At 48.9% G+C, this 14690-nt stretch overlaps 1 protein-coding gene across 1 annotated transcript; it reads left to right on the top strand.

Annotated features, from left to right (window-relative positions):
- Positions 1–8610: 8610 nt before the first annotated feature.
- ADRA2A (adrenoceptor alpha 2A) lies at positions 8611–12626 on the top strand. The gene is made up of 2 exons (XM_019725123.2): positions 8611–9400; positions 9612–12626. The coding sequence occupies exon 2, from the start codon at positions 9848–9850 to the stop codon at positions 11237–11239; it is 1392 nt and encodes a 463-aa protein (XP_019580682.2). The 5' UTR covers positions 8611–9400; positions 9612–9847; the 3' UTR covers positions 11240–12626.
- Positions 12627–14690: the final 2064 nt, after the last annotated feature.

Genomic DNA, 14690 nt, shown 5'->3' with positions numbered 1-14690 from the left:
AATTAATTTTGGTATATGGTGACAGAAATCTAGTTTCATTCTTTTGCATGTGCTTTCCAATTTTCCCAGTACCATTTATTGAAGAGGCTTTATGTTCTCCACTGTATGCTATTGGCTCCTTTGTCAAAAATTATTTGCTGTATATATGTGAGTTTATTTCTGGGTTCTCAATTCTGTTTCATTGGTCTGTATGTCTGTTTTTCTGCCAATACCTTGCTGTTTTGATTATTGTCACTCTGTAGTATAATTTGAAGTCAGGGAGTGTGATACTTCCAGCCTTGTTCTTTTTTTCTCAGGATTGCTTTGGCTATCTAGGGTCTTATGTGATTCCATACCAATTTCCATACAAAATTCCGTAATTTTTTAAAAAATGTCATTGGGATTTTAATGGGGATTGTATTAAATCTGTATATTGCTTTGTGTAATATGGCCATTTTAATTATGCTGATTCTTCCGATCCATGAACATGGAATATCTTTCCATTTCTTTGTTTCTTCTTTAATTTCTTTGAATAATGTCTTATAGTTTTCAGTGTATAGGTCCTTCACATTCTTTGTTAAGTTTATTTCTAGGTATTTGATTCTTTTTCCTGCAATTGCAAAAGGCATAGGTTTTTTTTTGTTGTTGTTTGTTTGTTTTCATTTTCTGAAATTGCATTGTTATTGTATAGGAACACATGGATTTTGTACATGGATTTTGTATCCTGCAACTTTACTGTATTTGTTTATTGTTTCTAATAGTTTTTCGTGTGTGGATTTTTTTTTTTAGGTTTTTCTATGTAAAGAATCATGTTATCTGCAAAAAGTGACAATTTAACCTTTTCATTCCCAATTTGGATGCCTTTTAGTTCTTCCTCTAGGCTGATTGCTCTGGCTAGGACTTCCAATTCTATGTTGAATAACAGTGGTGAGAGGGGCATCCTTGTCTTGTACCTGATCTTAGAGAAAAAGTTTTCAGTTTTTCGCCATTAAGTATGATATTAGCTGAGGGTTTGTTATATATGGCCTTTATTATGTTAGGGTACTTTCGTTCCACAGCCATTTTATTAAGTGTTTTAATCATAAATGGATGTTGTATCTTGTAAAATGCTTTTTCTGCATCTATTGATATGACCATATGATTTTTATCCTTTGTTTTGTTTATGTGATGTATCACATTGATTGATTTGCGTATGTTGAACCATCCTTGTGCCCCTGGAATGAACCCCACTTGATTGTGATGTATTGTTTGATAATCTTGATAAAAGATTGTGATAATCTTTTTAGTGTATTATTGTGTTCGATTTGCTAGTATTTTGTTTAGCATTTTTGCATCTGTATTCATCAGAGATATTTGTCTGTAGTTTTCTTTTTTGTGTGTTATCCTTACCAGGTTTTGGTAGCAGGGTAATGTTGGTCTCATAAAATGAGTTAGGAAGTATTGTCTCTTAAGTATTTTGGAAGAGTTTGAGAAGGACAGGTATTAAATGATCTTTGAATATTTGGTAGAATTCACTAGTGAAGCCATCTGCTCCTGGACTTTTGCTTTGTGGGAGGTTTTTGATGATTGTTTCAATTTCCTTTGTGTTGATTGGTCTGTTTAAATTTCCTAATTCTTCATGACATAATCTAGGAAGATTATGTGTTTATCAGAATGTGTCCATATTTTCTAGGTTATTGAATTTGGTGGCATATAGTCTTTCAGAGTGTTCTTGTATTTTTTTTTTTTGTATTTCTGTGTTATCTGCCTTAACTTCTCTTTCATTTCTGATTTTGTTTATTTGTATCTTGTCTCTTGCGTCCTTAATGAGTCTAGCCAGGAATTTGTCAGTTCTATTAATCTTTTCAAAGAACCAGCTCTTTGTTGTGCTAAATGCAACAATATTTGGTGCTTTTTAGAAGCTCAGTTATTTTACTTAAAATGTTTTTAATATATGAAAGGTCAATGGAAAGATTCCTCTCAGAGACTTCCCAGTCAGTGGACTTGGAAATTATGTCTTGTGGGTGATTATTAGCATCAGTGTCTAGCACTAATTCTGATTCATTGAAGATGATCAGTAACTAATTTTATGAAATTAAAGCTCTAACATTCATTCCAGTCAAGCATTCTGTTTGCACAGAATAGAAACCTGCTCAAATAGATTGAAGTGAAAAGGGAAAGTATTTCTGTGAGCTCTGGAATCTCATGGAAGCCGAGAACAAAACAAGAGGTCCATCTCAACCTCACAGTGATGAAGTCTGGACATTGGAGTGCTGGGGAGAACCAAAGCAGCTTCTTTCTCATGTGCCTTTTGGAAGACTACATGTTTCCTTGTATTACTCTCTGTGCATTTGCTAATCTTTTTTTTCCCTCCACTGGTAAAGAGAGAGAGAGGTAGAAAGAAAGCAGGTTCCTAGTGAGAAAGTTGAGCCAATGCATCAGCCTTGCCCAAAGTCAGCTAAGCCCCTGGCTTGAACTGAACTTCATTTACATGAATTAATCTACTTTCTGTTCTATTTTAACAGTTTTAGTTGGGCTTTCTATTGCAAAAGAAAGCACCCTGAAGCCACATCACCCTATTTACCCCCATTGCCCTCTTTATCTAAAGTTGCATCAGCTTTAAGATTCTGTGACCGTTTTTCTCTTCAGCTCTTTTTACACCTCCAGTCTGGTCCATATGTCTGATTCAAAATCAACAGATAGGCATGAATCCTGCTTTTAAAGCTCTCCAAAGAAGGCAGTTCTCAGTTTTCATCTCTAGAAAATTGTAGTACTTAATGACCCTGTTAGGAGGCTTGCCTTATTAAATCCGATTTGCTTGGTTCTCTGAACATCGCCAATGTTTGTGCCTCTTCTTTGGCAATAACTGCATGTGTATCCTTACATATGATAAATAGTTTAAAACCATTGACTTCTACCCCCTCCATTGCTGTTCACACAGAAAAAGTAATAAATACCTGTTAAAATCCATTAAAGTCATAATCCCACTTTCATTTTTTAAAATTCTTATTTCTCATGCTAATTTATTAGCTATCATCCTTTAAGATTTACTGATCTTAAGATCTATGTACATCTGTCTGAGGAAAATTCACATAAATAGAGGAGAAAGAGTTGCCAAATAAACAAATGTTCCCAATGCATAATGAGCACCTATTAAATGCCAAACACCATGTTATGTATTTTCCATGTGTTTGCTCATTTAATTTTCATTTGGGAGTGTGCATGAGTTGAGTACAAGTGTTTTCCCCATTTCCGTATAGGAAACAGGTCCAGAAATTAATACAGTTACTAAATGACAGAAGAAGGACCAGAACCCAGGCTTATCTTACTCCAAAGTCCAATCTCCTAATGATTTCACTCTAATGACTTCCTGGCCCTGGCAGACAGGCAGATAGGGGTCCCTTTAGGAAGGAAGAGCTTGTGCTTGTGTCATTAACTAAGGAGAATGGAAAAAAGAAATAATGTATTTGTGATAGCCAGACTACCACCTCTTTATGTCTCTCTCTCTCTCTCTCTCTCTCTCCCTCCCTCCCTCCCTCCCTCCCTCCCTCCTTCCCTCCCTCCCTCCCTCCCTCTCTCTCTCTGTTTTATGTTTCAGGCACCGTGTTGCCTTGGTTTCCTTGAGTAAATGTGAAGGGTGATTCACTTTACCTAATTAGACTAATGGAATGTTAGTTTAAGAGTTACTAATGTTGGTGACAAATATCTCCTTTACACTCAAGGACCAGGGGCTCTGGCTCACGTGTTATGCCTGGGTACAAATAGCAACCACTCACCATAAACATTTCAAGCTTTGTTTTTCCTTATATTCCTGGACAAAGCAGGGACGCTGATTGACCTCGATGCAAGGGGAAAGAGCGCTTATTGGTGACAACTGACCTGGAGGACTGCAGGAGGTAATGGGAAGGTCCGCGTGTGTGCACATCCCTCAACGGTCACATTTGGGTGCAAACAAACGTGCTGCAGATTTGGGCAGCAGCAAAGAGCCAGCTGGAAGCCCACCCTCTCTTGGCATCCTGAAGGCAGAGATGATCCTGGTACAGACTGCTGTCTTCTTGGTTTTGGCCAGAGACCCTCACAGAGACAGAAAGCACCTGGCTAAATCTTTTGGCCGGGGCAGGATGGACTAGCACTTTTGAAAAAGAGATGAAGGAGGGGGCAGGACTTCCCACTTGTTTTTGTGAGTATAGCAGGATGGATCTGTCAGTCAGTGACGAGAAACCCAGAAGGTGGTAAGTAAGGCCGTTCCTTATGACAACACTCTTGGAATTGATGCTTTTTTTTCGGTGTCCATTTGTCTTCCGTAACAATGTGATTCCAAAGAGCTCAAGTGCAGGTATAAGAAAGGGGAAGAATTAAATAATAGCTAAGAGGGAGCAATATATTTTTCCCAAGTGACTGCCCCCCGCCCACCTCTGTGTCAGCAATACAGTGACTTGACAGATGTTTGTAGTTTACTGCAGCGTTTGGTTCCAGCTGTGCGCGGCATGACGGCAGTGAGAACATTGTGTTCCCCACCTGCTCACCACGTTCAGGCGGGTGAGAGTGTGTGTTTAAGTACTGCCTGTGTGCGTGGGTGTGGCCTGTGTGTGTGTGTGAACTGATTGTGAGAGTTGTATCACAGCCTAGGAGTCCACGCTAATGGGGCACGTGATTTTTTTCTTAGTCTTCAATTTAAAAAAGCTATTAATAGCGCCTGTACCCAGTTCTCTGCTCCCTTTAGACAAAGTCAAGTTGTATTTTGGTGTTGCCTGACAGTTTCATTAGAGATGTAATTCCAGGACAAACAGATTATTTAGCTTAAATAGCTTTCATTTGTGGGTAAATTGTCTAGCTGATAGTTGTAAATAAAGTATATCCCACTGCTTACATATTCTTTTTAGGAAAAAATACATCAGTAGAGACATAGAGAGAAAATGAGAGAACTCTATACCTATATCCCTGAGCTAGTTAAGATTCCTCAACTAAACCTAAATTTGGAATGAAGTGCTAGCCACCTTAACCAGGTACCTTCTCCTGGGCCTCTTATCTCTTGGGTAACTTAATCATCAAGTATCCATTCATTCACCAATTCTTTCATTCATTCATCACACAAACGTTTGTCAAGCATCTATGCCAGTGCATCTTACATTTTGGTATTTATTAAATTACTCAGGTAGTTAAAAATACAAGTAAATGCCAAAGTCCTACCCTAGTCCTGTTGAATCTCCAAGGGGTAGGTTCCAGGAGTTTGATTTTTACAAAGTCCATTTTAGGTATGCTCTGGGAATACAAAGGTGGACAGGACAGTCCTTCCCCTCAGCAGATCATCATACAAGTGAACAGGTGAGCTAGTGCAATAAAGGTTCACCCAAGCTATGGAAGAAGTATGTGTAGGCACACAAGGGAGCGGGTGGCTGCTTCTCCCCAGGCGAGGCCAGCAATTCCGAGCTTGCACAACCAGTTAGTGTAGTGCTCCCTCTGCAGTAGGTTGGCCACTGGGACAGGTTCAGTCTTGTGTGAAGTATGCCTGGTGCTTCCTCCAACACAGTAGGCATCAGATGTGGCATGAAAGAACATGTCTTGTTCTGTACGGTCCTGCACTAGCAGCCATGATGGACGGGAGCACAGGACATAGGATCTGCCAGCTCGTCAACACTCTCGTTTCTGATGACTCTCTTGCAGGTTCCCCTTTGTCAGTGTGGCAGAGGGCAGAGATCCACAGAAAGGGAGTTAGAAATCTTGCTGGGCTTATAACCAGGAAACATGGGGTCCAGATCCAACCCTGCTACTTATTAGCTGGACAATCTACTTAGCCTCTCAGTCTTGTTTTCCCTACTATGTACCAATAATATCTACATATTAGGGGTGTTGGTGGGGATAATATAAAACATTTGGTACATAGACTGTTCAGCATTGTGCCTGACGGGATCAGTGCTAATACATAGCACTTATGTATGTTAATAGTAGAAATAATAATGGATCCCTATTCATGAGCCCAGAGCTGACTTTTCCTCAGGCTATGAAAGCCAACCTCTGTACTTAAGTGGCACTCAGCTGTTCATTCTGCCCAGATCCCTGAAGGGCTATGACACCCTCCTAGCTGTCCTGCTGTCCCACCAGGGTAATGATTCTCAATCTGGGGCCCATTCTTCAGAGATCAGGTTGGCTTGACAGAAATCCTTAGGTCATTTATCCCCCCTCCCTGCCCCCACCAGATGCTTGCTCGTTACTCCTGCCCCCCACTGAAATTTATTGTTTAGGGCAGTGAGTCTTAAGCAATGTGCATATTAGTGTCTCCCCAGGAGCTTTGTTAAGATACACAAGCTGCATCCCGACCACGAACTTGATGAATCATAATGACCCTGGTGGAGCATTGGTAAGTGTATTTTTCCTTTTCAGGCAATGCTGATATGCAGGCCTGGTTAAGAATTACTGTCTTCATGGATGTCTCTCTGTTCAACTCTGTCCCGTTTGGCTAGCACAGCACTAAATCTTCTAGCAAAAAATAATGGTGTCTAGTAGCTTTTCAAAGCTCAGAGATACCCTTTGTGTCAAACTAAGGAGGCAGAGCCTTTCGTGATGAGGGACATGTGACAAGAGGACGAACTGCATATAAAGGCGCTCTGTGTATGGCCTGGGACATGATGCATACTCAGTACGTAACAAGCGACAGCAATTAGTAGCAGTAGTAGCAGTAGTAATAGTTTTGTATCGGCCTCGCAGATCCTAATTCCTTGAAAGGTCTATTTCCATTTTAGGAGAAAAGATTCCAAACCCAGGAATTAAGAAACCAATGTACTGTTTGGGAAGGATTTAGAAAATGTGACAAGAGGTGTCATACACAGGCTAACAGTGAAATTTCAAGAAAGAAAAGCATTGTGGCCCTGTGTTCATTTGCCCCTTTGCTCCTGAAATGAGAAAAGGAGGAGATGGGCAGCAATGGCCTCCCTAGGTCCTGTGAACAGCACGATGAACCCCAGATTGCCACCGGCTTTGGTTTTTGTCTCTCTCAGCATTCACACTTGACATTTGGGGCTCCTGGCTGCTGTGCAAAGATGAGTATAACCACATTTCCAACGGAGTCTAGTGTCATGTCTCTGCCCCTGCCAAGAGACTCAGAGCTGAGATCTGAGTAGAAGATGGGAAATGATGGACTCAGCAAATTCTGCCTTCTCTAGATTCTCCAGAAAAGGGGATTTGGGAGGCTCCTCGAAGGGAAGTTCACCCAACTGAAGCAGAGTGGGAGATAAAGGTACTATAGTCAAATGAGACCTCTGTGATGTACTTTGAAAAGTATTTTAGATAGACTTCATGACTACATCAAAAGTAGCAGCATCAATAACTATCATCTGCTGGGGTTCAAGGGGATACTCAATGTCCTGAATTTAGTCCCGAGCCTGCAACCTGCTGGGCAGAGGCAATCTGTTCAATGCTTGGAACTTCCAGCTGAGCTGACTACATAAGGTATTTGGTATAATGGGTCCTTACATAAGGCAACTTTTCTTTAGGTGCAATTGCTTTCCTACTGACGGTTTCTATCCTCCTGGGCCTTACCCTCAAACTGCCTGCTGCCTGTTTGAACAGGGCAGATAGCACAATACAAGCTGGTACTCTAGCAACTGTTAAAATCTATTGTAGGACATATAGCACGGAGAGAAAAACTAGCCATTCACTCCACTCTACGCTATTCATATCAGAGAGAACACGGAAAATACTCTCTCGGCCAGCATCCTCCCCTTAACTAAAAGATGGTGTGTGTGCATCCGAAATGGGGGTGGGGTGGAGGATGGAGTCTAGCTTTCCGACAGCAACAAAGTTATAATGATTCACAGCACACCACAGCTGGGCACCCTGCAAGGCAGGGTCAAGGCCTCTTGGATCTGTGGAATGGGTGGACTGTGCCGGTCCAGCGTGGGGGCCAGTCCTGGGCTCTGATGCCTGCAGAGTCTTTCCGTTGTGACTTTAGTATATGAACCCCCACTGCTGCCGGGGGTAGGCACACAGAGGGGAGTGTATGCTTTAGGAAGATTTCTACAACATGACAGTGCAATTTAAAATCTGGGTTCTCCTTTTCTGAGCTAGGACCCAAACTTGTCCTGAGACAGGCGAAGGCGCTGTAGGCAAACGACAGCAGGAGCTGGAGAAGGCGCCCGGTGCTGGCGGGGAGCTTCCCAGCCGTGACCACGAGCCGCCAGCAGGTGTCAGTGCATCCTCGCTCTGTCGCGGCGCAAGGCCTCCGCCTCCAGGACCCCTCCCCACCGAGGCCTAAGGAGGCGCGGTCCAGACCTCTGGCCGCTCCTGTCCCGGAGACAGCTCTGCGGCTGGCACAACACGTGGTCACCCTCCTCCGAGCGGAGCTCTGAACTCTGGCGGGGGACGCTCCGCAGGAGGCGCTTCCCGTTCCGCCCCCGGGGGTCAATCTGAACCTGCGCCTTCCTGTCTCGCCAGGACTCCACTGTCCCCGGCGGCCAGCAGCACTTGCTGACGAGGGCGGCCCAGCCCAGGGCAGGGTTGCTCCGGATGCGAACCTTACGGGTGGATGCTTCTCCAGATTCATATCAGGGGTCCCCAACCCCCTTTCCTCCCAGGACTCAGCTCGATGGTGGCACTCCGGGTGCCGGCGGCTTTCTGCTTTGCGGCCCGTAGCTGCTCGGCCAATTCCCAGCAGGGGCCGCTCCCCACTCCCGGGACACGCTCTTTAAACCCCGCGCTCAAGGCACCCGCCTTTCTAAAGGGCACGTCCCGGCAAGGAGGCAGGCAGTGATCCCCTGGGTTCCTCGCGGGGCGCGGGAGCTGGACCCGCAGAGGGGAGGTGCAAGGGGCGGGGGAGGGTCGGCTTCCCACGTGGGGGCTGACGCCGGCTGCTCGGCAACGCCGGCTTGATCCCGGGGCTATAAAACCGGTCCACGGTGAGCGCGGCGGAACAGCGGCGGCTCCGGCTTCAGTGCAGACGGCCAGCAGCCGGCGCGTTGCCGCCCGGCCACCTCCAGCACCTGCTCCCCTCAGCCCTGCACTCCTGCCCCAACTCACGCTGCCCAGGGACCCCAGCCTGTCCGGTTGCGCTCAGCGCCCTCAGAGCACCGGGCCGACGCCCAAGAGACCCTCTGACTCGGCCAGGGCTCCTGGAGGGCCGATCACCCACCCGCCCCGGCCCGCTTAAGGACGGGGGCGCCTTCATGCGGCCCCCACACCCTTCACCCCGCCGCAGCCACCGCCCCGGAGCTCCGCGCGCCGCGCCCCAGCCTCAGCAGGGCACGCAACTTTGGAAGTCCCGCCGCGCTCCGAGAGGCGGCAGAGTCCGCTGCTCGGCGCCAGCCCAGTCCCCGCCGGCCCCGCCGCGTCTAGGGGAAGCAGGAGAGCCGGTAATCGCTTCGGGGATGTAAGGAGACAGACATAGGACCCCAAGCCCGCAACAGCACCCCTCCGCTGCCTCCCGGGGTGGGGGCGGGCCCCGCACACGGTAAGACCTCTTGCTTTCGCTCAGGCTCAAGAGTCAAGATATAGATAGATGATAGATAGATAAGATAAATAGTTTAAAATTTCCTGTTATCCCTCCAAGTCATGAGGCCAGCGATGATTTTTGTTCTCTCTTCTTGAAGAATAGATCTTTTTCCCCATCGGCCCTACTATTTTTCTCCCGCCGCTTAGAAATAAAACTTGGCTGTGTTTAGGAGCGGAGAGCGAGAGCGCGCCCACTCCCAGCATCCGAAGCGCAGGCTAGGCGTCGTTCGTGGGAGCCCGGCCCATGGGCCGCTAGCTGCCCCTCAGCTCAGCCCGGCCTCCTTGCGGCCCCCTCCCCATGTGAAGCGCAGCGGGGCGAGCCGGGCGCGGGAGGAAGAGGAGGACCCACGGGCTCCGGGCCGGAAGGCAGCTGGCAGCAGGCCCAGGCGAGCGGGCACCCGCGTTCATGTTCCGCCAGGAGCAGCCGCTGGCCGAGGGCAGCTTCGTGCCCATGGGCTCCCTGCAGCCGGACGCAGGCAACGCGAGCTGGAATGGGACCGAGGAGCCGGGGGGCGGTGCCCAGGCCACCCCCTACTCCCTGCAGGTGACGCTGACGCTCGTGTGCCTGGCCGGCCTGCTCATGCTGCTCACCGTGTTTGGCAACGTGCTGGTCATCATCGCTGTGTTCACAAGCCGCGCGCTCAAGGCGCCCCAGAACCTCTTCCTGGTGTCTTTGGCCTCGGCCGACATCCTGGTGGCCACGCTCGTCATCCCTTTCTCGTTGGCCAACGAGGTCATGGGCTACTGGTACTTTGGCAAGGCATGGTGCGAGATCTACCTGGCGCTCGACGTGCTCTTCTGCACCTCGTCCATCGTGCACCTGTGCGCCATCAGCCTGGATCGCTACTGGTCCATCACGCAGGCCATCGAATACAACCTGAAGCGCACGCCACGCCGCATCAAGGCTATTATCGTCACCGTGTGGGTCATCTCCGCCGTCATCTCCTTCCCGCCGCTCATCTCCATCGAGAAGAAGGGCGGCAGCGGCGGCCAGCAGCAGGCCGAGCCGCGCTGCGAGATCAACGACCAGAAGTGGTACGTCATCTCGTCGTGCATCGGCTCCTTCTTCGCGCCCTGCCTCATCATGATCCTGGTCTACGTGCGTATCTACCAGATCGCCAAACGCCGCACCCGCGTGCCTCCTAACCGCCGGGGCCCGGACGCAGTGCCGCCGGGGGGCGCCCAGCGCAGGCCCAATGGCCTGGGCCCCGAGCGCGGCGTGGGCCCCGTGGGAGCCGAGGCCGAACCGCTGCCCGCCCAGCTCAACGGTGCCCCTGGGGAGCCCACGCCGGCTGGGCCGCGCGACGCGGACGCACTGGACCTGGAGGAGAGCTCGTCGTCCGAGCACACCGAGCGGCCTCCCGGGACCCGCAAGTCTGAGTGCGGCCCCCGGGCCAAGGGCAAGGCGCGGGCGAGCCAGGTGAAGCCGGGGGACAGCCTGCCACGGCGCGGGCCTGGGGCGGCAGGGCCCGGGGCGCCGGCGGCCGGGCCCGGGGAGGAGCGCGGCGGGGGCGCCAAGGCGTCGCGCTGGCGCGGGCGGCAGAACCGCGAAAAGCGCTTCACGTTCGTGCTGGCCGTGGTCATCGGCGTGTTCGTGGTGTGCTGGTTTCCCTTCTTCTTCACCTACACGCTCACGGCCGTCGGCTGCTCCGTGCCGCGCACGCTCTTCAAGTTCTTCTTCTGGTTCGGCTACTGCAACAGCTCGCTGAACCCGGTCATCTACACCATCTTCAACCACGACTTCCGCCGCGCCTTCAAGAAGATCCTTTGCCGCGGGGACAGGAAACGGATCGTGTGAGCGCACTGTCCGCGACCCCCACCTCCCCGCGAACAGACTCGTGTGAACTGCAGGCAGCTGGGATTGAGGGGTGCTTCTACGCATTTCCAGCACTCTGAACCCCGGAGTCTGCCTTCTCTGCGTTTCCTGGATGGAGGCCCTCCTGGGGCCATCTGCTCTTCCCTACCAGGAAAAGTACTGACTGGGAGGGCCACACGCCCCCCAATTGTTAGGACCGCTCCTGACTCCTAGCGATCTTCCTTGGGCCGCCCCTAATCAGTATTGTTATTTTCACTTCCCCTAAGTCCAGAGCAGTTCAGAGCAAGTGCTGGACCCCAGAGGGTATGGCTCACGAAGGGTTAACAGATGGGGGTTACCCAGTCTTGGCTAATTGCTCTCCCCCTCCCCCAACTCTATTTTTAAACAAAGCTCAGGGCAGCCCAGCCCACCCTCCCATCCCCCACTGTAAATATACACTATTTTTGATAGTACATACGGGGTGGGGGTGGGGTCCCTAGTGTTGCTTGGCTTTTGCAGTCGGAATCCTGTCTGTTGGAGATGCCCTCGAAGTACACAAGTCTGTCTGGTTCAGGCCAAGTCCCTCTGCAGTGCAAGCCCTTTTTTAGTGTCACTTACCTCCCTCTGTGTCCTTTTCAACAGCAACTGGTGACTGATCCTTTGGGCCTAGACCTGCTTTGAGATTTCCTGAGGGGGGAAAGATTTGTCCATTTTTTTTTCCCTGTGCCTAACAGCATAATTGCCTTTTCCTATGTAAATATTGCAATGATGGACCAAGACAGAAGTAAATGAACCCTTCTGCCTTGCATCAGCCCCGTGTATAAAGCCATTATCCCCGGATGCACCCTTGCCCCAGTAACTCCCTTTAAAACCGTCTCTTTCTGGTGTCCTCTCCCCTTTTCTCTGGGGCCACTGCTTGAAGAATACGTATGTTTCTATTTTGTATGTATGTGTGCCCCTCCATCCCCCAAAGTGCTGACTGAGGGGGAAATCTTTTAGCTGCTGTTTCTAGACACAGAGGAGTGGAAATTATGTGGAAGAGGCAAACCTGATACAATTTGCCCAAGGTAAACAGTTTGAAAAGACAAATGGGCCTGCCAAACTGTACAGTTCCTGCCCCAAGAGCTCTTAGGTATCAAAGTGTTGTCTTTCCCCCCTCGCTCTGTTTTTCTGGTTGAGATCATGTCATTGATGAATTTCCAAAGTCAACGGAGGAGGGAGAAGACCTTCATGTTTACATCCGAGTTTCTACATGTTTTAGACTCTTTAAGGCCTGCACTCTTATTTCACTAAAGAAAAATTAACGTCAGCACATGTTGCTAATGACAGTGGATTTTTTTTAAATAAAAAGTTTACAGATCAAATGTGAAATAAATATGAATTAAATGGTCCTGTCTGTTATTTGAGTTTCCAAAAGCTTTAAGACTGGGAACATCTGGTTATACACATATTCTTTAAATTAAAAAGAAATACATGTACATGATAAAACATCTTTAAAAGTGCAAGCAATAACAAAGCTACCATTCACGAAGTGTTTCTTATGTGCTGAACACTATGGTGGGCCTGTTAATGGTTCTGCTTCATTTAATCCTCCCCCAAACCTTATAAGGTATGGACTATTAATATAGTATGGACCTATTTTACAGGTGAAGAAACTGAGTCGCAGAGAGCAAGTGATTTGCTCAAGGTTAACAAGTGGTAGAAATGCATTGTATCCAGCTTTACCTGGTTGCATGGTCTATACTCTTAACCCCAGAGCCTTGCCAGAGCCACATCATTACCACTTTGCAGAATGCTACCAGCAGTGAGGTCTCTACACAAAGTGTGCTGTATATGCAAAGTGTGGAATAGATCCTAAGTATATAGATACGCACAGAATATGTACATACTGCAAAGTGTCTATATGCCCTAAAGTGTGTAAAACGCAAGGTGTGTATATTCCCCTAGAGTGTGGTTATATACACAAACTGGGGAATATACTCTGAAATGTGTATCACACCTTAAAATGTGGTAACATACAACATGTGGTGTGTAGCCTGTGGGGTAGTGTATACACAGAGTGCAGCATAAACATCTAAATAGAACCATGTATTTATTACTTGGTGGCTTGAATCGTCTCTGGCCAAAGACACGGATCCTCCCTGTTGCATTTCTGTACTATCCTGCTGTCTAGGAGGGCTTGAGATCCTCACACGACGGACGGTTATGGCTGTGGTACTTTGAAGCAGGAAGGGCCCTTCGAGAACCAGGAATCTAACCTTTCATCTTCCAGGAGGAATGACTTGCTCAGGGTCCCAAGCTCTGGGCAACAGGGCTCTGGACCCATGCTGCCTCGTTCAGCTGGGCAGCAGCTGATCGGTGCGAGCAGTTACATGCATGTGTATAACTACACACAACACTGATGAAGGAGAGCTGGTCAAGGAGGAGCTGGGTCTGAGGCCTAGTCACATGCCACAGGCCATGGTTTGGGGAAGGATGGACTTTATAGGGCCAGCCACTTATAACATGTGCAGGCCAGCTCTGGGCGCTCCCAGGGGCAGGTCCTCAGAGCGCCCTCTGAGCAGCACTTGTCTTCCTCGATTTCTTTGGTGGGGGTCAGGTGTGTGTGCAGGGGTGGGAGGGTGGAAAGCCCTGAGAAGTCATCTGGGTTCTGAAGGGCTTGGGAGAGGCAAGGCCTTGGTTCTGAGAGGGTTTTGTAGAGGTGGAGATGAGTTCCGCCATCGCCTGGCCATCTGAGCCTGCAGACAGGAGGATGGGCGGGTCCTCAGCTCTTGCCTGGGGGCTTCGTACACCATGGCCTGTGCAGCCAAGTCTGGCTGCCTGGTCTGGTGCTGAGTCCTGTTCCCCACCCCCACTCCAGCCTCTCAGTCACTCCCACTCAAGGTACCCATCGCCCCAAAGGCAAACAGTGCCAGACAATAGGCTAGCCTGGCAGGCCCCCAGGAACCGGGCTGTGGTGTGTCCCAGACACAGGGGCAGATACAAACACTGCTCACTGTTGACTCTTCTGCTCTGTCTGTGGGTCATGTTTGTTTTGCCTTCACGCCTGCTCCTTTGGGAAAAGGGGAAAGTGTGGGCAATGGTGCCATGGGGGGCAAGCCTCTGGTATCCCCACCATCCATTCCAGCAGCAGAGAAGCCTCAGAGATGGAGGGGGCCTGAGAAAGTTGGGGAGAAAGGGCTGGAGTTCACAGGGCACATCACTGTTCATTGCGGAGGGCTCAAGCAACAGTCTGCAAAGGTCTCAGGTGGGGAGGGGAATTGAGGGGGAGGAGGGGTCCACATGGGGGTCTTGGCCCAAAGATCAGGAGGTGAGACTGTGTTACCACACAGCTTCCTGTTCACATCTGATCGCGATTATCTGGGCCGAGAGGATCTGTCTTCTTGGCGGCACCTCTTATTTTATGTGACTTGGGTTGGGGTATCAACAGCCGCTGGCTTTTGGGTCTGAAGTG

The sequence above is a fragment of the Rhinolophus sinicus genome, linkage group LG07, assembly GCF_036562045.2.
Source record: "Rhinolophus sinicus isolate RSC01 linkage group LG07, ASM3656204v1, whole genome shotgun sequence".
NCBI classification, from domain to species: Eukaryota; Metazoa; Chordata; class Mammalia; order Chiroptera; family Rhinolophidae; genus Rhinolophus; species Rhinolophus sinicus.
This window is presented reverse-complemented; position numbering and strand designations above follow the sequence as displayed.

Bases quoted from the DNA above. Each gene is read 5' to 3' on its own strand.
- ADRA2A (XM_019725123.2), top strand. From the start codon at position 9,848: ATGTTCCGCCAGGAGCAGCCGCTGGCCGAGGGCAGCTTCGTGCCCATG.